The sequence below is a fragment of the Saccostrea echinata genome, unplaced genomic scaffold (genome assembly GCF_033153115.1).
Source record: "Saccostrea echinata isolate AGI-Se365-2 ecotype Australia unplaced genomic scaffold, CSIRO_AGI_Sech_v1 ptg000051l, whole genome shotgun sequence".
Lineage (NCBI taxonomy): Eukaryota > Metazoa > Mollusca > Bivalvia > Ostreida > Ostreidae > Saccostrea > Saccostrea echinata.
Genome location: NW_026889800.1, coordinates 3,978,324 through 4,005,583, shown reverse-complemented (window position 1 = coordinate 4,005,583; position 27,260 = coordinate 3,978,324). Strand labels below are relative to the sequence as shown.

The 27,260-nt window shown below is 34.3% G+C and overlaps 1 protein-coding gene across 2 annotated transcripts; it reads right to left on the bottom strand.

Annotated features, from left to right (window-relative positions):
- Positions 1-13,041: 13,041 nt before the first annotated feature.
- LOC133203430 (serine/arginine-rich splicing factor 4-like) lies at positions 13,042-26,869 on the bottom strand. 2 transcript variants are annotated; one of them, XM_061339210.1, is made up of 5 exons: positions 22,708-23,316; positions 20,938-21,167; positions 20,400-20,538; positions 19,044-19,235; positions 13,042-14,792 (listed from the first exon to the last, which is right to left on the bottom strand). In XM_061339210.1, the coding sequence occupies exons 1-5, from the start codon at positions 22,784-22,786 to the stop codon at positions 13,474-13,476; spliced, it is 1,959 nt and encodes a 652-aa protein (XP_061195194.1). In that variant the 5' UTR covers positions 22,787-23,316; the 3' UTR covers positions 13,042-13,473. The 2 variants fall into 2 exon arrangements, with proteins under 2 accessions (XP_061195194.1, XP_061195195.1); XM_061339211.1 differs by lacking the exons at positions 20,400-20,538; positions 20,938-21,167; positions 22,708-23,316 and adding an exon at positions 26,283-26,869.
- Between the last annotated feature and the right edge of the window lie 391 nt (positions 26,870-27,260).

The window sequence follows — 27,260 nt, the reverse complement described above, 5'->3', positions numbered from 1 at the left end:
TTGTCTTTTTGTCTGTGTCTGTGATAGAAGGACATTCACTTTAACAAACCTTGTCGTGTCAAATATTAAGACCTTGGGCCGCAAACGTTCCGACAGAAAAGGTTTCCGTAAGCATGGTAAGATCTCTGCGCGAATTCGTCCACGTCTTTTGCAAGTGAATGTAAATCATACGATATGATTAAAAACAAGAAGTAGTCTAATTAAGGTTCAATAATATTTCTTTTCAAATATTAATGTGAAGAAATATGCAAAACACGTTAAAATAAAAAAAAAATTATCATGTCATGTTGAGCAAATTATTAGTGTTGTTCACAGTTGGTGATATGTCTTCAGTGCCTTTCCGTTGAGAGGCACGCGGTAATTTTGAGAACTTTTTTGAAAAAATCAAATTAAATTGCTTTGGGTAAATCCTATTGTTAAATAGGTATTATTGGATACTCCATCCAATGGAAGTTCTCTTAAAAAGTCCAAAATTTGTCGAAAATATGTGAAATTGTTTAAATTGGGACCCTTCAAACGGAGGTAAAAATGTTATTTATCATTAGGAAGCTTTAATCATTTCTCACTGAGGAGTTCTAGTTTTAATTTAGTTTGAAGAAGTAAAAGTGATCTGTCCTTTCATGTAAAATGAAATAAATGGAAATCTACACTAAATGGCTCTATTTTAAATAGGTTAAAGTATTCTTATTATATAAACCAAGATAAAGAAATTGAAATTATTTGCAATTATTTTCCCAAATGTTAGTACACAAGAAATGATTTCCTTTAACACTTGGGTTGTCTTTGAACATTTTTCCAGGAGAAATATGGCAGGTACCCTAAGTAGAAAATGAACTAGATAAACTCAATATGTAAACTTTTCTCATTTTTTTCATTTGGATTTTAGAGCTTCCTAAAAAAAAGTTTTTTTCCCTGTATATAACCCCTGTTGCAAAATCTATATATCCAGTGAATGTTTGTAGTTTGGTATCCTAAAGAGCTGTTAACATTGAGTCGGGTAGACTTTACTTTACCGGTCCCCAGATCCGCAAGATCCGCGCGCTCATTGCATTATGACGTAAGATTTACTTCACTCAACTGGTAAGGGTTAGTCTTGCACATTTTTTGACTGGTTAGGGTTAGTCTTGCACCCACCTGAGAGATTAGGGTTAGTCCTTGCACAAGTTTTCAACTGATTAGGGTTAGTCTCGCATCCATCCGAGAGATAAGGGTTAGTCCTCGCACATGGGTTAGTCTAGCATCCGCCCGGGAGATTTGGGTTAGTCCTCGCTTACCATCCGAGGGATTAGGGTTAGTGTTTTTTTTTTAAAGATAAATTAAGATATTCAGTTGCATCTGTATTTTTGCAAGATCTTAATTCAGCTTTAACGACATCTCTTTGGTTTGTTTACATGAAAAAATGGCTAAATACGAAAGAAACGGCACTAAGCATGCGCCGCACGCGCTCTGTTGACAATTATTTTTCGTCTCCTTTTCACTGAATAAACAATAATAATTTAATTTTGTTTGTATACTAGCCTCTGATTGGTTAATATCCAAAAAAGGAACACAAATTATTTCTGTATAACCTGGTCTGGTATGGTGACACACCCCCCTGACAACCAGCTGAATCATCTGTATCCATACAATCCTCTCATTTCCAGTCCTCGGGATTCATGGAAAATTCCAGATTTAATAAATGTACCTTTAATTTCAAACAATAATTCGATCTTACCACATGTAACCAAACAACATGGCTGCTATGCCTATGTATCAGTTTTTACCTCCCCTCGATTCCCATCACTTCCGTTACTTCCGTTACTATGGTTGTATTATTGAGCGGCAAATTTGAACTAATAAAAAGTAACGAAATTTTACACCCATAGTTATTTAATGATTTTAAAATTAAATTATAAGGAATGACTCTAATTCTTGGCCAAATTATTCGAGTATAACCTGGTTTGGGTCAGTTTACGCTGTTTTATAATCCGCTTCGCGGATTATAAAGCGTAAGGCCAAAAAAAATAATAGTCTTGTTTCCTGCTACCCGACCTACCCTATTTTTTTGCACCCGACCCTAAAGTTTTTTTTAAGTTTTGGAAGAAAAAAATCGGGAATTTCTGGAATTTCATCGTTCTGTCACTGTAATCGGTTTCTGTGTTAACACAAAACAAGCATTTCATGAAATTCTTGTTTTAAATATGGACTTTCATAAAATACCACTTGAGTTGTGCATAAAAAGACACGAAATTTAATTTTAAAAGTCAATATTGACCTGTGACATGTTTAATTTGATCTTGTATTAGTTCATATCCAAAAAATGCTGTCGGAAAAAAAAATAAAATAAAAATATAAAATAAAATAATTTTCCTACCTACCTACCCTATTTTTTTTCAGGCTGGTAGCAGGAAACAAGACTATTATTTTTTTTTTTTTGGCCTAAACTGACCCAAACCACGTTATACTCGAATAATTTGGCCAAGAATTAGAGTCATTCCTAAATTAATCACTTTTTTCAGAAAACGAGGTTAAAAACTTCGTTTAAAAACGAAGTTTTAAACTATACTTTTATCTGAAGAGTTCGATTTTGGGGTCAAAAAGGCTAAAAACCTCATACTTTTAATTTTTTTTCGATCGCTCACGCGATCTCATATATACTGAAGTCGCCTACGGCGACACTATATTTTAGCGCGTTTTACTGGGGACCGGTAAAGTAAACTCGTTCCATTGAGTTTATGGGAGAAGGACAGGGGGTTAATTAGGGTCTTCCGTCTCCAACGGAAGACCCTTCTATTATTCTATTGTTTCTTTTTCACTTTTATTATTATTAGGGTCTTCCGTCTCCAACGGAAGACCCTTCTATTATTCTATTGTTTCTTTTTCACTTTTATTAGGGTCTTCCGTCTCCAACGGAAGACCCTTCTATTATTCTATTGTTTCTTTTTCACTTTTATTATTATTATTATTATTTTTTTCTGTCCAAATTTTGTGCAGACGATTTCTCAGAGATGGTTGAATGGATTCACTTGAAATTTTCAGGGATGATGTATCATGATCTAAACCTTATTCATTTTTTTTATTTTTTGAAAATTTACTTCCGGTCGGAAGTTATCGCCCTTTAATCGAATTTTTGGTGACCATTTTGTCTACACAAAAACTCAAAAACGACAAAAGATAGAGTGCTGAAATTTTCAGTGATAATAGAGGACATGTTCTAGTTGTGCACCTCAGTTTTCAAATTTTCTGGAAGTGCCTAGTATGGAAGCTCGGTAGGGGTCAAAATTTAGGACATGAATCAGGAGTGAATTTTCGAGACATTTTTTATCATATCTTCAAAACTATGAATATTTTCTTAAAACACATTGAACAGAAATTGTGCAGAATTACTAGGTCTTTTATATGATGTCAAGAAAAAAGGGCTGACTTATCACATTAGGGGCCAAAAGGGGAAAAAGTCTTAAATCCATAACTCTTTAACGATCAATATTTTGTTATACATTACTGAAGCAAAAATGTTTATCTGAACAATCTACAACTATATATTATAATAAAAATCTCATATGTTACATAATTAGGGGCCATAAGGGCCAGAATGCTAAATCTTTGACGCTTTATATCTCGAAAGTGGGAAATATTTTGATAAGCAATTTTGAATAAAAGATGTTCAAAATAATGTTCTAAACAATATGCAACCTTTCAATATTTGCTAAACGTCTCCATTAAGGAGTTGAAGGGCCGGCCCCTAAATATTTCTTTTGCATATATCTCGGAAACGAAAAAGAATTTCTGAATAGTTGTTGAACAAAATGTGTTCAAAATCATAAGAGCTTTAAGGTGAAATCAAGAAAAAGGGGCTAGCCCCTCAAAATAAGGGCTGATAGGGGCCGAAAGTCTATCATCAATAACTCTTAAACGATCAATATTTTGTAATACATTATTAAGGCAGAATAGATCATCTTCACACTCCTTAACTATATAACGTTGTTGGCATCATATGTTACGTTATAAGGGGACATTAGGGACCAGAATGCTAAATCTTTGACGCTTTATATCTCGAAAGTGGGAAATATCTTGATAAGCAATATTGAATAAAAGATGTTCACAATAACGTTCTTAACAATATGTTACCTTTCAATTTTTGCTAAACGTTCTCATTAAGGAGTTGAAGGGCCGGCCCCTATTATTCCTTTTGCAGATATCTCGGAAACGAAAAAAAAATTAGAGTAGTTGTTGAATAAAAAGTGTTCAAAATCATGAGAGCTGTAAGAAGATATCAAGAAAATAGGGCTGGCCCCTCAAAATAGGGACCAAGACAGGCCGAAAGTCTTTAATCTATAATCTTTAATGATCAACATTTTGTTATAGATTACTGAAGCAAAATTGTTCGTCTTAACAATTTATTTATATCATTATATTTGAATGAAAGTCTCAGTCAAATTCTTATCTCATCTTATCAAAAAACGGACGGAAGACCCACTCGTTGCTCGCAACGAGATCGCATCTAGTTATTATTATTATTATTTTTTTCTGTCCAAATTTTGTGCAGACGATTTCTCAGAGATGGTTGGATGGATTCACTTGAAATTTTCAGAGATGATGTATCATGATCTAAACCTTATTCATTTTTTTTATTTTTTGGAAATTCACTTCCGGTCGGAAGTTATCGCCCTTTAATCGAATTTTTAGTGACCATTTTGTCTACACAAAAACTCAAAAACGACAAAAGCTAGACTGCTGAAATTTTCAGTGATAATAGAGGACATGTTCTAGTTGTGCACCTCAGTTTTCAAATTTTCTGGAAGTGCCTAGTATGGAAGCTCGGTAGGGGTCAAAATTTAGGACATGAATCAGGAGTGAATTTTCGAGACATTTTTTATCATAACTTCAAAACTATGAATATTTTCTTAAGACACATTGAACAGAAATTGTGCAGAATTACTAGATCTTTTATATGATATCAAGAAAAAAGGGCTGACTCATCACATTATGGGCCAAAAGGGGCAAAAAGTCTTAAATCCATAACTCTTGAACGATCAATATTTTGTTATACATTACTGAAGCAAAAACGTTTATCTGAACAATCTACAAATATATATTATAATAAAAATCTCATATGTTACATAATTAAGGGCCATAAGGGGCCAGAATGCTAAATCTTTGACGCTTTATATCTCGAAAGTGGGAAATATTTTGATAAGCAATATTGAACAAAAGATGTTCAAAATAATGTTCTAAACAATATGCAACCTTTCAATATTTGCTAAACGTCCCCATTAAGGAGTTGAAGGGCCGGCCCCTAAATATTTCTTTTGCATATATCTCAGTAACGAAAAAGAATATCTGAATAGTTGTTGAACAAAATGTGTTCAAAATCATAAGAGCTTTAAGGTGAAATCAAGAAAAAGGGGCTGGCCCCTCAAAATCGGGGCCAAAAGGGGCAAAAACTCTTTCATCAATAACTCTTTAACGATCAATATTTTGTTATACATTACTGAAGCAAAAATGTTTATCTGAACAATCTACAACTATATATTATAATAAAAATCTCATATGTTACATAATTAGGGGCCATAAGGGGCCAGAATGCTAAATCTTTGACGCTTTATATTTCGAAAGTGGGAAATATTTTGATAAGCAATATTGAACAAAAGATGTTTAAAATAATGTTCTAAACAATATGCAACCTTTCAATATTTGCTAAACATCCCCATTAAGGAGTTGAAGGGCCGGCCCCTAAATATTTCTTTTGCATATATCTCAGTAATGAAAAAGAATTTCTGAATAGTTGTTGAACAAAATGTGTTCAAAATCATAAGAGCTTTAAGGTGAAATCAAGAAAAAGGGGCTGGCCCCTCAAAATCGGGGCCGAGAGGGGCTGAAAGTCTTTCATCAATAACTCTTTAACGATCAATATTTTGTAAAATATTACTGAAGCAAAAATGTTTATCTGAGCAAACTACAACTATATATTATGTTATTCAAATCACATGTTACATAATTAGGGGTCATGAGGGGCAGAAATACTAAATCTTTGACGCTTTATATCTCGAAAGTGGGAAATATTTTGCTAAGCAATATTGAATAAAAGATGTTCACAATAATGTTCTGAACAATATGTAACCTTTCAATTTTTGCTAAACGTCCCCATTAAGGAGTTGAAGGGCCGGCCCCTAAATATTTCTTTTGCACATATCTCGGAAACGAAAAAGAATTTCTGAATAGTTGTTGAACAAAAAGTGTTCAAAATCATAAGAGCTTTAAGGTGATATCAAGAAAAAGGGACTTGCCCCTCAAAATAAGGGCTGATAGGGGCCAAAAGTCTTTCATCAATAACTCTTAAACGATCAATATTTTGTAATACATTACTAAGGCAGAATAGATCATCTTCACACTCCTTAACTATATCACGTTGTTGGCATCATATGTTTCGTTATAAGGGGACAATAGGGGCCAGAATGCTAAATCTTTGATGTTAAAAAGGGATATTAGGGGCCAGAATGCTAAATCTTTGACGCTTTATACCTCGAAAGTGGGAAATATCTTGATAAGCAATATTGAATAAAAGATGTTCACAATAAGGTTCTGAACAATATGTTACCTTTCAATTTTTGCTGAACGTTCCCATTAAGGAGTTGAAGTTCCGGCCCCTATTATTTCTTTTGCAGATATTTCGGAAACGAAAAAAAAAATGTAGAATAGTTGTTGAACAAAAAGTGTTCAAAATCATGAGAGCTGTAAGAAGATAGCAAGAAAATAGGGCTGGCCCCTCAAAATAGGGACCAAGACGGGCCGAAAGTCTTTAATCTATAATCTTTAATGATCAACATTTTGTTATAGATTACTGAAGCAAAATTGTTCGTCTTAACTATTTATTTATATCATTATATTTGAACAAAAGTCTCAGTCAAATTCTTATCTCATCTTATCAAAAATCGGACGGAAGACCCACTCGTTGCTCGCAACGAGATCGCATCTAGTTATTATTATTTTTTTCTGTCCATATTTTGTGCAGAAGATTTCTCAGAGATGGTTGGATGGATTCACTTGAAATTTTCAGAGATGATGTATCATGATCTAAACCTTATTCATTTTTTTTATTTTTTGGATATTCACTTCCGGTCGGAAGTTATCGCCCTTTAATCGAATTTTTAGTGACCATTTTGTCTACACAAAAACTCAAAAACGACAAAAGCTAGACTGCTGAAATTTTCAGTGATAATAGAGGACATGTTCTAGTTGTGCACCTCAGTTTTCAAATTTTCTGGAAGTGCCTAGTATGGAAGCTCGGTAGGGGTCAAAATTTAGGACATGAATCAGGAGTGAATTTTCGAGACATTTTTTATCATAACTTCAAAACTATGAATATTTTCTTAAAACACATTGAACAGAAATTGTGCAGAATTACTAGATCTTTTATATGATATCAAGAAAAAAGGGCTGACTCATCACATTAGGGGCCAAGAGGGGCAAAAAGTCTTAAATCCATAACTCTTTAACGATCAATATTTTGTTATACATTACTGAAGCAAAAATGTTTATCTGAACAATCTACAACTATATATTATAATAAAAATCTCATATGTTACATAATTAGGGGCCATAAGGGGCCAGAATGCTAAATCTTTGACGCTTTATATTTCGAAAGTGGGAAATATTTTGATAAGCAATATTGAACAAAAGATGTTTAAAATAATGTTCTAAACAATATGCAACCTTTCAATATTTGCTAAACATCCCCATTAAGGAGTTGAAGGGCCGGCCCCTAAATATTTCTTTTGCATATATCTCAGTAATGAAAAAGAATTTCTGAATAGTTGTTGAACAAAATGTGTTCAAAATCATAAGAGCTTTAAGGTGAAATCAAGAAAAAGGGGCTGGCCCCTCAAAATCGGGGCCGAGAGGGGCTGAAAGTCTTTCATCAATAACTCTTTAACGATCAATATTTTGTAAAATATTACTGAAGCAAAAATGTTTATCTGAGCAAACTACAACTATATATTATGTTATTCAAATCACATGTTACATAATTAGGGGTCATGAGGGGCAGAAATACTAAATCTTTGACGCTTTATATCTCGAAAGTGGGAAATATTTTGCTAAGCAATATTGAATAAAAGATGTTCACAATAATGTTCTGAACAATATGTAACCTTTCAATTTTTGCTAAACGTCTCCATTAAGGAGTTGAAGGGCCGGCCCCTAAATACTTCTTTTGCACATATCTCGGAAACGAAAAAGAATTTCTGAATAGTTGTTGAACAAAAAGTGTTCAAAATCATAAGAGCTTTAAGGTGATATCAAGAGAAAGGGACTTGCCACTCAAAATAAGGGCTGATAGGGGCCGAAAGTCTTTCATCAATAACTCTTAAACGATCAATATTTTGTAATACATTACTAAGGCAGAATAGATCATCTTCACACTCCTTAACTATATAAAGTTGTTGGCATCATATGTTTCGTTATAAGGGGACAATAGGGGCCAGAATGCTAAATCTTTGACGTTAAAAAGGGACATTAGGGGCCAGAATGCTAAATCTTTGACGCTTTATATCTCGAAAGTGGGAAATATCTTGATAAGCAATATTGAATAAAAGATGTTCACAATAAGGTTCTGAACAATATGTTACCTTTCAATTTTTGCTGAATGTTCCCATTAAGGAGTTGAAGGGCCGGCCCCTATTATTTCTTTTGCAGATATTTCGGAAACGAAAAAAAATGTAGAATAGTTGTTGAACAAAAAGTGTTCAAAATCATGAGAGCTATAAGAAGATAGCAAGAAAATAGGGCTGGCCCCTCAAAATAGGGACCAAGACGGGTCGAAAGTCTTTAATCTATAATCTTTAATGATCAACATTTTGTTATAGATTACTGAAGCAAAATTGTTCGTCTTAACAATTTATTTATATCATTATATTTGAACGAAAGTCTCAGTCAAATTCTTATCTCATCTTATCAAAAATCGGACGGAAGACCCACTCGTTGCTCGCAACGAGATCTCATCTAGTTATATATATTATTATAACAGTAACTTGATCCGACGAGCCGTCTCACGTCAAGTTGACAGGCGCGGATCATCAGATCAAACGAGACGCGAAGCGTCGAGTTTGATCTGATGATCCGCGCCTGTCAACGAGACGTGAGACGACTCTTCGGATCAAGTTACTGTAATAATGATAAATTTATTATATACCCCTTTACAGCTAGCAAAATATAATAAAAAGACACTTTTTGGATCAATTACCTAACTTTTGTCCATTAAACAAACCATTTTGTCTTCGAACTTTTTGATGCGCAAGAATAAAAACGTCATTTATCTGTGTACTACGTCATCAGTTTCAGAGAGGGGTGATATGGATTCAGAAAACCACAGTGTGGTGATCCGGAACGCCGGATCACACCGTCACGTGATTGCATAAATTCAACAGTAAAACTGAGTGACAAACAGTTTGGTATATAATAAAAGTAGTTCACGACTTCTTACATTTAGTACCAAATTCATCCATCTTTTACCGATTACTTGTATGCAGCACTGGCGGATTTAAGGGGGGGGGGGGGGGGGTCGGGGGCGCACGCCCCCCCCCCCTAAAATTTTCAAACTATGATGTGACTAATATTAATAATGCCATACTTAAGTATATAACTAACCAATACCACTATTTTTGTGCCTGGTTTTACTCTTAAAATACACGAAAACCCAGGAGCTTCCGGGGGCTTCGCCCCCTGGGCCCCCTCTATTCAAAGTATGATATGATTAGTATTAATAATGCCAAACTTTGGTACATATAAACTAACCAATACCACTATTATTGTGCCTGGTTTCACTCTTAAAATACACGAAAACCCAGGAGCTTCCGGGGGCTTCGCCCCCTGGGCCCCCCACCAGGGCTTCGCCCTGGACCCACTGGGGGTCTTAAGGCGGCCCCCAGACCCCCTGCCTGAACGAAGTTATCAACGCCCCCCCCCCCCCCCCCCCAATCACAAATCCTGTATCCGCCCATGTGCAGAGTTACATTTTACTGAACGAAGGCGACATATTCAGTGCAAAATGAATTTTTTCCCCTTGCATATCATGTTATAAATGATCAAATAAAAATCGATCGAGAATTCGAGCCTGTTTGGTTTAAGCGTGTCTATCTTGGTGCAACATGATCATGGAATATTTGCCACATCATCACGTACATGTATGTATGTTACGCTAAGTCACCTAATTTATAGTATATGGTCAAAAAGTCGAGGTCATTATCCTATGTCAAGGTCATACAATGAGACCAAAATTACATCCTTTTGATTGTTTTGCAGTCTATAAAGAATTTTTTTGAAATGTTTTACCGGTATAGTTCCCTTTCCTCTAAATATGGTTATAAATAATTTATACTCAGTGTTAGGATGCTGTGCATCTGTAGCTGATTTTTTGTACAAGTATTGTAATTGATATTTTGGGTTTCAATGCGATTTTCAATGTTTTTCAAAAACACAATGGACTGAATATAACAATTCATTCCGACTGCTGTGTACACACAGGTTTTGATGAGGATTATAGTCAAGATCAAGGTTTTATGATTCTTCTAAAATTATGATGGATATGCAGTGGGGCCACTTAAATTTTTGTAACACACATGAAAATCTATAGTTCTTTTGATAAATAAAATACAGAATTATTTTGATGAATTCGTAAATTTTTCTTTATATAAGACCGGAAACAAGTGATTTAAATCCATCGTGGTAGTCATTATTGTTTTAACTAATATGCATATTTATTACCGGTATGTTTTGCATCAATTATATAGTTGATAGTTTTATCAAGTCGGATAATTATGAAGACTTGCTAGAAAGTGATGTCGACTTATTTTGTAGACTTGTCAGTTCTTTTAGTCGATTTGTCAGATCCTCTTGCGACCTGTAAGAAAAATACATTGTCAACTGTTTGTCACAAACTGGACAAGGACACGTTTTCATCAGGGGCGTAGCTTCCATTGTGGCAATGAGGCAACTGCCTCACTAGATTTTTTCATCACCACCACCCCTTCCTATAATTAACAATACAATGCAGATAATACGTAAAATTAATGACATTTCTTTTAACATTTTAAGCAGTTCTATAATGTTGAATTGAAGTTTTAAAGAAATTAAAGCAAAGTTTAATAAGATGCGCTTTCACCTTTAAATGTTTAAAAAAAATTGGTAAACATATTTAACTCTTTTACAGTCTTTTACAATATCTAGTATCATGCTAAAGTCTTAAATAAAGAAACCAGTACAGCGAATGAAATTTCATTGCATTTTAAAACCCCCAACTCCCCAGACCTCTGCTGCTACATGTATGTTTTTGCCTCACTAGAATTTAAAGTCAAGCTACGCCCCTGGTTTTCATGCTATATATTCAATCATGTTGTCCATGAATAAGTGACAAGTCAACAAAAAGATCTGACAAGCTGACATAGTTATCTCCCCTCGAATTTCAATTCACCAAATAATAAAGAATACTTATGAATCTCTCCAATAAATGCTTTTCAATATATTATTACTTTTCATTTATAATTTAAATGATACCTACCCATAGGCTTCTATGTTTAATTAAAAAGATCACATGTGTGATAATTTTAGCTCTACTGGCCAGAGACAGAAGGGCTTATGCGAAAGAAAGGTGTCCGTCGTCCGTCTGTCTGTTTGTTGTAAATAATTGCAATTTTTCAAAATGCTACTTCTTCTAGCGTTTCAGTCCGATTTCAATATAACTTGGTACCCAACTAGAGTACACTAAGATACATAATTCTGTATATTAATTTTTGATTTTGATGAAAGGTATTGCCATGGTTAGTAAAAATTACAATTTTTTGTGAAATTCTTACAGAATGCTGCTTCTCCTACAGTTTTGATCTGATCTCGGTTAAACTTTCCACACAATTAGATTACATTAAGATACATAATTCATTTACCGGTTTTTGATTTCGATGAACATTGCTGCCATGTTACTAAAAATAAAAATGTCTGTGAAATTCCTTCAAAACGCTACTCCTCCTACAGTTTTAGTTAATTTCAATTAAAACTTGGAACAAAGTAGACTACAGTCTAAGATATGTAATTCTGTGTGTCGGTTTTTGATATTGATAAACAGTGTTGCCGTGGATACTAAAATAGAAATTTCTGTGAAATTCTTTCAAAATGTACTCCTCATACAGTTTTGGTCTGATTTCAAATAAAACATGGTCCACTAGTAGACTACAGTCTAAGATACGAAATTATGTGTATCTGTTTTTTATTTTGACAAATGGTATTGCCATGGGTACTAAAAACAGAAATTTCTGTGAAATTCTTTTAAAAGGCTACTCCTCCTACAGTTTTAATTCAATTGAAATAAAATTTGCCACAAAAAGAAATTAAACCAAGGATCATTCAGTTGTTTCCACAGTTTCAAGTTCCAAGTGCTCCTTTTCCTTTGTCATAAGTACAAACCAGTAGAACTACATATTCTTTAGAGACGTCTGGTTAAAAAAAGAAATCTTGGTTAAGCTTTCTCATTTACTTTGATCTAGGAAATATCTACATATTTTCCTTGTTCTAAGTCTTTGTGGATTTTTTTTTTATTATTTATTCATCGGATACCTTAACCAAATCATGTTAACATCGAATAAGTAAATATTTCATACAAAATTTATGCATCAGAATTTCAATGTGGATTTTTATCTGAACATTTTTTTCTGATATCCAGAGATAATGTACTCAGGGAGATCCTGAGGCAAGGCACCATATCTCTTCTCTCTGCAGACTGAATTCTCGTAATTCTGATTCGGTCGACCGTCTCATCGTTCATCGTCCGATTCCCAAGGGTGGTCTCTTCATTTACTGATAAGTAAAAGACGAGATCACCCGTGAGTATCTGACGATGCTCATCTTTATACAAGTCAGAAATTTCAAAACATTTAATGCTGGGTTGTCTCCCCCTACTCATCAAGCGTTCTGTTTTACGTACTAAGTTGTATCATACGTGGAAAAAAAGACAATGCTAAAGCGGGAGAAAAACTCAAGGAAGAAAAAAAGTTATGAAGAATTTTTTTATCGAAGTATAAGATTTTAATATAAATGCTATGTCATGTACATAACAGACAAAACAGAATAACTAATGGCAAAATCATAATGTGTCATTGCTGCCTCCGAGGTATAATATAGTACTGTCTGGCCTAAGTAGCTATTCGTGAAGTAATTCAAATTAGTGAGCGATTAATGAACAGAAAATGAAATGTTTTCAAGACAAGGTCTGGAATGCGAATCTATATAAAAATTTGAGATCATATCATCTTTTATCCTTCATGGCATTACTTGCAAGCGTATACTCGTATATACATGTATATTAAAATATACAAACAACGAACATATATGTAATTATAATGACGTCTTGATACAAGAAATTAGATAATGAAATAGACAACTCCGGACACTAACATGCAGTAAGTAGTGAACATAGTCGGCAGTGAGGGAAATTCTGGCAGTATCTGTCTAGTATCTGACGTATCTAGATGATCTTTGTTTGGAATAAGCACTTCCTACAGATGTTGCCCTAGACCTGTGACCATTGCTATGGTCATAAGATGCCCTCTGGTTTCTTCTTTCTCGGTCTTTGAAAGAATCAAGTCTATCACGATGATCGTATCGATTATCTCTTCTATACTCATCTCGATAGTCATACCTATTATCACTCCGATACCCGTCTCGTTTGTCTCTTCTGTAACTACTCCTGTTGTCATATCGATTGTCACTTTTGTAACCATCGCGATAATCACGATGTCTCGTACTTCTTATGAAGGAATCGTCACTTCGATAGTCATCATAATAATCGCTCCGGCTTCGACTCCTACTGTTTGACCTTCGAACTGGTTCTCTCTGATTTCCTCGGCGGTCAGCACTTTTACTTCGACGATTTCTTTCGCGATAGAAATCGTCGCTATCTGACTCTCTGTCGCTGTAGAAGTCATCACGTCTCCGAGTTCGGCTATCGGATCTTCGATGGGATCGGTCTAGGCTATTACGACGATGTGAAAGATCTTGATGTCTTTGTTCCATATAAAAATCGTCACTTTCTGATTCTCGGTATCTCTCTCTTTCGTGGCGGGATTCAGACTTACTCCGAGAACGATACACATCATTCTTTCTTTCGCGATGTTCATGCATATTTGAAGAGTTATGGCTCGAGGAACTGCTTTCTTTATATTTGGATTTTCGAACACTCCCTGAACGACCGACGTCTTCATCGTATCCCTTATTTGTGTATTCTCGGAAATAATCTTTTCCCTCTGTTGTTGACTTCTTTGGTTTCTCAGTTGTCTTTTCCGATTTTCTATCGACTGTTTTCGTAGAATCATTTTCTTTTCCATTCGCAGTCCGAATGAACTCCTTCGGAGTTGTATTTTTCCCTATCTTGTTTTTCGCGGAGTCACCCTGTAACGGTCGACTGATTCTTCCCAATTCAGAATCAGATCGAAGATCAAACTTCACGCTTGATCGAGCATCATCAGAAAGACCTTTATCCGGTACTGACCTGTCTCGCCGAGCACTTCCGGTTCGCCCGCTCCTCTGAAGATTTTGCATTCTGATGGAACTTTTCCCATCAACACTGCCATCCGATATAATGGCATATGAAGCTTTACTTCCAACAAAATCAGCGGAGACGTTGCTAGTGTCACTAAAAGCTTTGTTTTCAAACGCTTGTGATCTTTTGGTTCGTTGACTCGTCCTAATACTTCCTTGTCGAGTTCCATGTTGTGACCCCGAAGTGCTTAGGTGTGGGGCGCTTGGGGCGGTAGCTTGTCTGGAAGAAGCTGTAAACAAAATTGTTTATTTAATAAAGGATTTTCATTTCAAAAGTAACATTGAAAGCTTAACTGAGTAGAACGGACTTATAGATACTAGTATACAGACTTTTTAGTTACCTAAAGAGACTAGTATACAGACTTATCAGTTGCATCACATATTACGTATATTTGACATATACATATATATTTGAGAAATAAACAAACAAAATCTGATAAGCTTATTAAACAAAAATTTTATTTTCAAATTTTAATTAGGAAAAGATTACAGAATTCTATTGAAGAACATCACTGATGACTTTTCATTATAATGTTAATTATCATTCCGAGAATTCTTGCGATGACTCAATTGCCATTTAAAAGGAATGCTAGAAAATGGACCATTTACAGGATTTGGAACAATATAATCTAACATGTATGGTATCTGCAAAAACATTTATAAGTATATGGTAATAAGTACCTACATTTCAATGTTACAGCATTGATTATTTAAATCAAAATAAAATTTGCATGACAGTTCTTATACATTTCCAGTCCTAAATTGACAATATTTCTACAAATTCAGTAAAATGTGCAATACTTTTAAAAACACATATCTTCTTCTACACATCCTCAAAGTTTACATTAACATTTGAATGGTTCATAAAACACATACATTTAGTACTTTAGAATAAGTCAATTTACACCTAATGAATTAAAAAATAAAAAGTCCTACTAAATAGGAAAATTTTCTTGAAATTTTATAATTTGCAGTCATTTCTATTGAAAAAATGCAATTGAAATTGTCGCTCAAAAAGGCATTCATGAGAATGTCACATTCACTTTTCTTTTTATTAACTGTCAAATTGTTATCTCAAAATTTATAATGAAACGTGTTTTAACTTTTGTTAATATAGGAAAAACATGCTTACAATTCTTTGCAGCTGTTATTCTACAAGCAAGAAACTGGAACCAAACACAAGACTTATACTGCCATCAAGATTAAACTTGTTCGTGTTTAATATTAAGCTATACAGTAACAAAATATACAATAGTCATTAAAATATGTAGCACTCTTTGATAAAACAATAATAATATAAAACATACACTGTGGAGAAAAATATATAAAAAAAAAGGTCCATGTCACATCCCTCATCTAATGATATCAGTGCTATACACAATATATATATATAATTATATATTACAAAACGTTAATTAAGCCATATGAGTTGCGTTTTACGCGTAAATATCAATATGATATGTCATATATAAAATGAGTTATAAAATTGTTTGACGTCTACATCTTTGGCTACAAATGGATACAATTTCACCGACAGTCTCTCCTATGAAAGAATAAGGATAATAAGAATTTATGGATATTCCTGCACACTTCTTCTGTAATGATCAACGTGCATCTCTTTCATACAACATCCTAAAATAAATTGCGTAAATATAACTCATCTATTTTTTTAAAAAAAAAAAAAAAAAAAAAAAAAAACTATTAAACTTAGTTTTATTTCTTCATTTTCTGCATTTTCTTCACTTCGTCGAAAATAGGTAAATTAGGAGATTTCTTTTTCTCGCGCGAACGGGATCTGTGTGATCCGTGATGGCCGTGATGGTGGTGGTGTCCATGTGACGAATGACCATGTGACCCATGCGACCCCTGAGATGATTGGTCAGTATGATCATAATGAGGACGATGCTTCCGGGGAACAGAACGAGTTGAAGATGATCTACTCTGACTTCGACTTCTGCTCCTACGTATACTAGCAGCGTTAGGATTCCTTTTGAATTGACTTTCATATGTCATACCCGTGTCTGAACTATTTTCAGTCCTAGAGGGTGAATAACTTCTATCTGTGCTACGTGTGTAATTCGTTGCTGTATCATCCTCATCAGAAGGTCGGCGTCGTCCGGCGGCCTTTCCTAGAGATTGTGATCTACCTCTCTCATCTGTGAAGGCTTTGTTCGTGTATCCAAAGTCATCATTACTCGAGTCACTAGTATGACTACTTGGTCTCTCCTGCCGTCTCCTTTCCGATCTCTCCCGCCTCGCTCTGGGAGGATCAGGGTCCATACTGAGATGCTTTACTCTCTGCGAATCGGGTAATCCTTTTTGAATACTCTCTTTATATGTTGCAAAATCAAAATCACAGCTGTCATCCGTGCTGCTAACAGAAGCAGTATAACCTTCGTTGTCATGGCCTGCATCCCCTCCTTCCTTATTTCTCCTTCGACTTCTCCTTTGAGATCCCTTAAGGATTCCGTTCGGAGCCTTTTCCGGAAGTCTGAATTGGTAATCATTGCCTTCCGGTGGGTCGTAGGGCCGGTGTCTTCGTGAATAGGAGCCCTCGAGATTGGGAATTGCCTCCCGATTCCTTTGTCTGTCTCCTTCATGTTCTATGATAACCGTTGGGTCTGATCCAACTGAAACAAAAGCAGATTATTACACTGCAATAATAACTGGTTGTCCAATCATTTACAACTAAAAAACAAAAATCTAATTAAATATCATCATACATTAGCAATCCACTTTCACATCAAAGCACATGTATAAAACTCACTAATAAAACTAATAGTCTTCTGTTCCTTCCAAGTAATCACCCTTGCCAATTCTTCGATACATGCATTCAAATTATCGCAGTGCATGGATCTTTCTTAAAGGTTCATTCATATTTAGCAGTGTTTTTCACTGTGTCTTAAAACAAAGTCGGTGGACAAATATGTTCCACCTAATCTTGTCCGAAGGAGTTCTCGTATAATTATGCTTGGACAATCTTTATAAAACTACACAATAAAAATAATCACCTAGTGTAGTGTACATGCATGGAACTTTCAAATAGCCATCATTGCTATGGAAACGGAGGAAGGTCAATTCGGGGTAACATACGCTATTGTTTTCAATGGGAGTGTTCAAAATTTCTTTTTCCATGCATGCAACTGGTATCTTTTACTTAAAAATTTTCTGAAGAAACTTAGATCCCCCCTTAAAGGTAGAACGTGTATCTAGCACAGGAAACCTCCTAGAGGTCATACCATGTCTGTAGTCTTTAGAAATGTAATCATTGATTTTGTAAAGTGGTATCATTTGAGACCAAGCAGATATTTACAAAATGCTTTAAATACATGCAAAACATACCTAATTCAAATTTTATGACGCTAATTAAATCCAAAAACTTTATTCGTCATGCAGCAAATCGTGTTGAAAAATACACCGGAATTTAACATACAGGACAGTTAGATAACCGATGTGTCTTCGCAAAACTACTACCACGTTAAAAATGAACGTGACAGATTGTTCAAATGATTAAACCAGTATCATTTATTTTATTTATATCTTTCGGTTTTTGTCAACACCCGATAAATTCAGAATTTTCAGTTTGATATTAGACCGGAATCCGCTCTTATTGGCAAAGAACATTTAATTCTACCGATAATTTGGACGCTCAACTGTTGCTGACAGAGATGGCGTACTTGCAAACCAAACCTCTCCATCGTAGAAAACAGTTTACAATCAAAATATGTAAAATTTACCCGATTTTCTCTTCTAACGTTTTCTCCGATTTGAAAAATGCAGTCTACTCCACCTTAGATATAAGAAAGTCAGCGCCTACTGAAAGACCAAACCATGGATAAAATTGTTATATCTAAGCCTAAACCTTGAGCAAGGACCACCAAGTGTAACAAAATAAAAATCGACAGGAGGTGAAATCGAACTTGATGTGCCAGTAAAAACGGACAAACGTGTACGATACGTGCCAGTAAGGCTTGAAATATACTGAACGTGTAAATAAGATAAAACTATTCTAAAAGTCATAAAACACATTAATTTGACATCTACCACCTTTATATTCTTTGTCTAAAATAATTGAAATAATATAGAAGATGCCAGTGGTGGTCTGAATATTAATTTTCAGTATATGATAATTCTGAATATGAAATTAAAGGCAGAAAACTTTATAACCATGACTTCTATTTAAGAACCCTCACTTCGACCTATAATGTTCCTAATCTAAACTTTCAATGTCCAGAAAACAAACATTTCTGAGTACCGGTAAACTGAAGGACTTTATAAAATTGATATGAGGATGTTTACTTTTTCATAAATGCTGATTTGAAATTACTGACCTTTCTTATAATTCTAAAGACAATTCTAAATTTGGGCTCTTGAACTAACAAATTTGAAAATTTACTCGATCTATCTTCCATATTTTGTCCCCTGAACATTAAATAGACCACCACTAACCACGTGACATTTCTAAGATCTATATTTAGTACCTGTGGTAAAGACGCTGGGCTGTAGTTGGCGCATTTTCTCCTCTTTCTGCTGTGCCATCTGCCGACAGACAAAAAAGCAGACGACAGCGATGATGATGATGAGGAACGCAACCACGCCCACCGCGATGCCAATAATGGCACCCGTCCCGACACCGCCCCCTCCCGTGTCGGCAACGTTGTTGGACACCACACCTGTCAATCAAAGATGTCGAAATAGTAAGTTAATAGTTCAACCAAGTCTGTACATCACATCTTTTGTTGTTAACTAATAAAGAATCATCACTTCTCATCATTCATATATAAACAAAATTGTATTCAATGAAACGTGGAATGGTTTCCTATATGGAAGTAGCAACGAATGATAAAATAGCTGCCTGGGTACAAATGCTCTCCCTAAATCAATCTGGATTACCTTTTACATAGAATACACTATTTTAATATGTGTAACTTGATGATACATTTTACAGTATACGAAATATTAAAACACATCATGAACACGTCAAAACGGGTCAATGACGTGTTCGTTGACATTTTACCCTTATAACTTTGAACAACTTAATTTCGAAACATGAATATTAATTTCCTAATATGGCATTTATAATTTCTCAATAAAAAATAATACTTTTAAAAAAAAAATTTACCAAGGATACATGTATTTGCTTCAAGTTAACAGGGAATTTTCGATAGTACCTGTATGTTGTAAACATTTGTCACAAGCTTATCACAAACCACGAGAAAACTGATCGGATACGACACTGAATAATTAATATACTAGAATACAACGTAAAATAAAACATAGTTATAACTTACGCTGTTATTTCTCCAACATATGTACAAATGAAATTAAGTCATATTGGCAAAATAAGAAAAAGTAAAAACAACACCCAAACAGCAGTGCATTAGTCCATTCAGAGTCCTTGTTTATAGGAATAAACATTGCATATCAACCAGCCCGGGATACACAGGTATGTCACACGTATAAGGGATAGGAATTGTGGGGTCACACAGGTAGATTAGGGACATAGGAACAGGTAACTCTAGCTGAAGTTTACACAAAATGTCGATAAGAGATTCAGAGGACATTGGTCTCTGTTCAATATTGACATAGATCGATTTATCTGTTTTACTTCGACAATTGATATGGATATTTTCATATCTTTCATCTGTATATAATTTCTGAACAAAACAAAACCAACCTTAGATGTGTAAATATTTATTTCCAGATACCATTATACATACAAATAAGCATGCGCTAAATTGCAAATTGCACAAATTGGTATGCATGTACACCGATATTGACGACGTCTTATAGACTATCACTTTGAACCACTTGTTTAATGAAGTATGCAGGTTTACCTTTAGTAGTAGTTAGGACAAGGTTGAAACTATACGCTTTCGTACTTCCGGACCCTTTATCTAGACGGACGATAAGGTTTCCGGTACGAGTCCGGAAGGACTGTCCTGCGCCAGTGGTAGGAATACAAGACAACGTTTGCTACAAGGAAGAATTTTTAAAAAATTTATAAAGAAAATATGTGCCCATATCATAGTCCAGTTTTATTGTTGGACTAAGAATATTATAACGTTCAAATCTATAAGAATTACTTTAACACAAAATTCTTCCACCCAAAAGATGGACACGAAGAAAAGTGAAATTTAGACTGCATTAAAATACTGAAAAGTACAGTTATAATTGAGTTTGAAAATTAACTGAGAGGAAATTTTCATTCATTGATCTCAGTGAACAAGGTTCTCATAAAAGTTGAAGTAGAATTTACAACAACAACTATTTACAGCTTTATTGCACTTGCTAGAATCAGAACCTATTATAGCTGTCTCTCTTCTTCCAGCAAAGCATGCGAAGAAATTTGAGAAAATACATTGCATATCGTACCGATGGAAATTTCTGTGTGTTGTCGTTGTCATAGAAATACAGCCGGGCAGTGCAGTCTGTGACGTCGATATGCTGGACATTCACGACGAACTGGGAGGCCGAGTTGAACTTGACCACACAGGACGCCGCTCCCCCGGAGGTTGTAGGGTTCGGATTGGCCTTTAGGGTGAAGACGTCCAAGTCAGAGACCGTGATAGTACGACCACAATCCGCCGAGTTCTCAAAATCCACTAAAAATAAACATGCATTCAAACTTACATCTACAATGCAGGGGAGAATTAATGGGGGGGGGGGATCAGTGCCCGGTAGGAGTTAATAAAGATAATTCGTTTACATAAGCACTGAAGCATAAAATATGAGGATGGAAGTTCACCTTTTTATTAAACTGGGAATAAGTTATTTTACTGGTAAATTATGAGAAGACAAGTTTATGACGTTTCTTTTTTGGTGATGAAATATTTGCCTGAGGTCCGAAGTTCGGACGGACTCCGAACAGAAGGTAACTAACCTGTTTATAAAAGTGCAGTATAATTTTATATCTAAAAAAAAAAATAACGCAACAATTTCTTAGTAAAAACTACAACAATTTTTCATTTAAAAATGTGTAGCAACTTCAAAGGGATGTTCTCTTTGTGACAGTTTAATTTCTGCTTAAATATAGATAGACATTTATAGACTCCTGGGAGTTAATTATATAAACAAAAACGGTGTAAAATCAGCAACAGAGTCACGCGTATATAATCTCCTTCATCTAAAGAATACTCATTGTCTTGTCTTTGGTGATGCAGGGGAAAAGAAACTTTGTAGATTCATTAACAATCTTAAAATTCATGGAAGGCCAGGTGTGACGTTTTGTGCTTTTATTTTCAAGATGTAAAATTTGTCCACGCCAATCTTTGGCAGGCGTTAGAGATTTTTGTTCATCAGCTAATGAATGTGCAATAATTTTGCATATAATTAAATGAGCCGAAACCTTGGACGGGGATTGCAGCGTTAAATGCTTTTTGACAAACTTGAATTCTGACCTCGACTTATATATTCTGTTGGTTAAATAAAAGGCAAAGTATTTGCATGTATATTAAGAATAACTAACGGTGATGGTATTATTAATTTTGGATATATTTCATCGCATTGATGTTAAGTAAATTGTATTTGATTTCAATAAATCAATTTATTTTCACGCATTATACTTAAAACATGTCTCCCAGAATTTTCAGTCATGGATGACTTGCAATATAGTTAGCATATATACATTGTACATCAGTTCTAAAAGAACGTACTTCGGGTTAAAATAGGACAAAAGTTGATTTTTATAATGATACATGTATGTGCATAATGCAGATTCTGATATATTTATTGTTAAATGAAGAGTCTTGGGAGCTATTTTTGGTAAGACTATATAATTGGTGCACTAGACTAGAAGTTATACATTTAATATAAAATAAAATAGGTATTTTTCTTATTGGAATAAATTATCTTTTTAATGTTTTCTCGTCTTCTCGGGTGTTTTGATGCACGTGAAAACATGACAGAAATTTGTTGCACTTTTGACAACGGAGACATTAACACATTCACAGACTACAGTTATAATTTTATTTTACATTTAAAGCCATCAATAATTATTGCTGTTATTTGGTAAAAACAAACTTGTTACCAAGCAAACAAACATGAAATTGAGCGTAAATTCCCCCTAAGGACTTAACATTACATATAGATATTACGTGCCAGTGCAAGGTGTACTTAAATAACAAAAAATATTCTAGCGCTTACCTGTAAATTCAAATGCTCCGATCATGACACACATGGTATTTACCAGAAGGCAAACAAATAGCATCTTCTTGACTTTCATCGTGTCTTATAATTTCTTAGAACTTCGTTGTATATTCATGGCACAGATAGTCAACAAATTAAAAAGAAACGACAATTTCATAAGCTGACCTAATTCCCAAATAAGGTCAAACAACTTGAGAGTCTTTGTGCAAAAATGTCCACATGATTGTTGATGATACTGTTAGGTTCATCAATATCAACATTTTGTTGATTTCAAACAATATGCTTCATAATCAACAATCGGATATGTATAATCCGAAAAATCCTACAGAAGATATGTTTAGAATCACATCACTTAGGCAGTTAGGTAGCGATTAACAGTAAATTCAGGTAATCCTTCGGGTACGAAATTAATCCAGGTATTGCTGGAAAAAATAGTAAGGCTGTGTCGTTTTGGATAAAACTGATATACCAAACATGGTGCTTTGTTTACCAAAACTCACGCAGAAAACACTTCCGTAATTTTGCTTATGGATATCGCCATGTTGGAAAAATCTCTACACCTGGTGGCCACAGGTAATAAACATGAAGTGGCGCCGTCTAGCGAGAAGTATTTCTTAGCGCTAAGCCAGTAGTATATATTACTCTAAAAGGTAGATAACATGATCAGTTCCAGTTTTGATTAATAGCGGTGGGCATCAATCATTAACAGAAGTTTGCATCGTAAAAAAAGTCTCGAGATTTAATGAATTAAAACAAATAGCTTTGTTTTTTGTGAATACAACCTTGGCCCCGATATCAGACACGCACTGAAGTTGTCTACTTAATTTTTAATTTTGATTCATTAATCCCCTTAATCCTTTAGGCGAAAGTACATCCAAATTGTACTTTTCTGGACATGGATTTGAGTGGTCTGTGTCATTTAACTTTAATTAGAATGCAGAGTATTCGAACCTTCGGAATCAAAGCTGGGTCGCATCTTCAAAAAATATCTGGTGTCTGTGCACGACCTGACGCAGTGATTGACACGGTTTGTTAGGTGATTTTTTTTAAAAAGAAATTCCCGTATGAGTAACCCTGGGTTGATGAACTCATGCGTTTTTACCTGTGTACAATCTGCTGATACAGGTGTGTCATTGCTTACCTTACTGAGATGATTTCTTATTAGGATTTAATTCAGCTTATTTTGTTCGTTATTGACTGAACAGAAATAAATTCTTGTATTTATGAACTATGTACAACAACGTTGTACAAGTATTATAGAAATCTCTATAGTCTGTACGTCTCCAAACAGACGGAAAACCTGAATGGTATATTTATTTCCTGATATTTCATTTTTTGACATACCTGTGGTATACATGTAGATATAACAAATACATGTGTACTGCCTATTAACCATCCATAATGAATGCAACATGCAATGCGATGGTTTTGCATATGTTTTACAATTTCTGCATTCTGCGTGTATTGTTTATACTAGTATTAGCACCTTTTACATAAGTATGTAGATATTAGTTTGGTTCTTCATCAAACACGACAAGTCGATTCAACACTTACATACATTTGTTTATCATAGAACAAAAACCATAATCTCTGTCCATACATATAAAACATCATGTAGTTCTGGTCTCTATCCCCAGGACTTAGATATTACAGGTAAATACGTATTCTCACCTTTTTATATAAGTCCACGTGTAGATGACACCTTTTCCTTCGATCAGGTGAAGTACACAGGATGTATTTAAAAAATTCCAGTTTGTTACATCCGTCAGCGCACCTCATTCATTTTGTGCATTGAATGTAAATACCCCCCTCCCAAAAAAACATATCAAATTGATGATTTCTCAAAGTAAAGAGTTTCGTTGCGCATTTCTCGTGTCTCTTTTTTTTCAGATACATGTAGCATATTTTGTACAGAATTTCTCTCGTCTTTCTTGTTTTCAGAGAATATTAATTAAATTAAACTGAAAATTATACGTGTAACAATTAACGTATATTAAATGTTTAATCGGACGTACATATACCTAACGTAAGGAGAGCTTTCATAAAGTTTGACTGTCTCTCAACAATGACAATGACAATGAATTTATTCTCATAAACTGACATTAAGTACAGTGTAGAGACAGATTACAAATATAGTTAAACATATGTGCATGCGTGAAACAGAAAAAGTACAAAGTCAAAAAACTAACAATGACCTAACCAGGAGAGCCAACTCTCTCATAGATAATTTTTATAAATTTACACAGTTTTATCAACTTAACTGTATTTTTTGTATTAAAAAGTTGTTCAAACTTATATACATTTGGATATAAATAGTAATACTTTGATAATAGTAATAATCTTGATTTCAAAATAGATGGGTCATTACAATTAAATAAGTAATGATATTCATCACCAATTTCATTTTTTGAACATAACTTACAAATTCTATTTTCTCTTGGTACATTTTGCCATCTCCCAACTTCAATCGGTAATTTATTATTACAAGTTCTAAACCTACATAGTAATCTCCAGTACTTACAAGGCAAAGATACTAAATACTTTTCTAAACAAAATGAAGTTTTATATATTCTGTAATTAAGACCTTTAGATGAATTAAACATTTCACTGTACCATGACTGTTTAAACTGTTCATACAGAGTGTTAAAAACTACTTTCTTCAGCCAGGATACATTCACTGGTTGGCAAGTTTGCCAGATATAAGAAAGCCCACATTCATTCAGTATAAATTTGATAAAGTTACACCATGGATTATTGTAGTTCTTCAAAACAATTAACAGATTTGATGATAATTTATCACCCTGTAAAAAAGATAATTTACACCAAAAACTTATCATTCTTACCTTAATATTAATTGAAATAGGGTATCTACCTAATTCACCGTATACCATAAAATTTGGTGTAGATGATTTTACATTTAAAATATGTTTACAAAATTTTAAATGCAATTTTTCAACTAATGATGACTGATTATAACCCCATACTTCACATCCATATAAAAATACAGGCTTTACAATTTTGTCAAACATATCTAAATGTACATTCTACAGTAAGGTTGTGTTTTCTACATTTTCCTATAACACCAAGGTAGAGATTGAAGCTTATAGCCTAGCTTATATCCATTCTAGATATGATATTGAATACGAAACTGATTGAATTGTAAACAAAGATTTTTTTTAAATATATAATATCTTTTTCAACCACAATTTATTTTTAAAAAAAGTTTCTAAACAGTCACTGAAACATAAACTGATCAAAACTGTTTATAAGAGCGGACATCCTTATTTGTTTTCTAAAAGTGATTATACGTATTAGTTAAGGACTGGGACAGATGGGGTGGGGGTGGGGGGTAGGAGGGTGTGAAGGACCACTGCACTGCTGTTCTTTCTATCGGTGTTATACAAACATGTACATATGTATTTTGCATTGTTTTATAACTTATAGTTTCTTGTAAAAAACTGTTTTACGACAGTCTGTACCTTTGTTAAACACAGCCCCAAGGGCGAATTCCCAGACTACGACAGCTTATATAACATGCATATGTACATGAAATTAGTAATTAATAAACATACCATTCTGTGTGAGAGTCGTCTGAATGAGACAGAGAGTTAGAAGACACGAGAACATCCATTTATCGTCCATTATCGCCATATTTCCCTCACTGCCGTAAAATCCGTTATTCCACCATAACTATGAAAACTAGACCACTTTCTCTTTAATTAATCCGGTACCGTTAATCTCTAACCATTAACTAATTAAGGTATCGTTAAAGACTACCTGTCATAATGAGTTAATCAATAGTCAAATAATAATTACACTAATTATAAAGGTTCCTCATGAATACCATTCATATCACTTTGAACTCAGAAAATTTCGTAAACACATGTTGAGGTTAATAAACAAACTAAATATAGAAAATCCATTAGTCTCGCGTGGTCTTCACATTCCGGAGAGTCAATCGATCGGTTAATCCAGCTTACACCTGAATGAATCAGCACCGCCGTGACACACCTCGTCACAAGATCAGCTGTCTGTCAATTTCCGTCCAGAATAAACGTCTCTACTTTTGCTTTGATCATTCTAATATTCATCCAACACTAAATCAAAGATTTGTTGATATTGGACAATAAAACTTTGATCGATCTGCCTTTTCTCGTGTGCGTCTCTGTTGGATTGCAGGTATTGTGATGTCATATACACGTCTAGTCCCTACCTGAGACGAACATTAAATGACCTTCGTTGAATGTCAAACGATTTGAAGGTTTCACCTCAGGGTTCATATAACACATTTGAATATTGTTAAAATTTCTACATCTCAGCAAAGGTTATCTTGGGATTTTTTTTAATGTGAAGGTACATAGTAGCAATTTTTCACACTGCTATAGACAACTAATCTAACGTCCAACGCAAATAGCAGTTAAAATTTTAAAGCATTAATATTAATCATGTAATTTTTCATCAACATAAAATTAATGCTTAATGCATTGAGAAATTCCAACTGAAATCAAATTGTTTTGCAAGGTATACAGTGTTTTTATTCCTTGAAATTA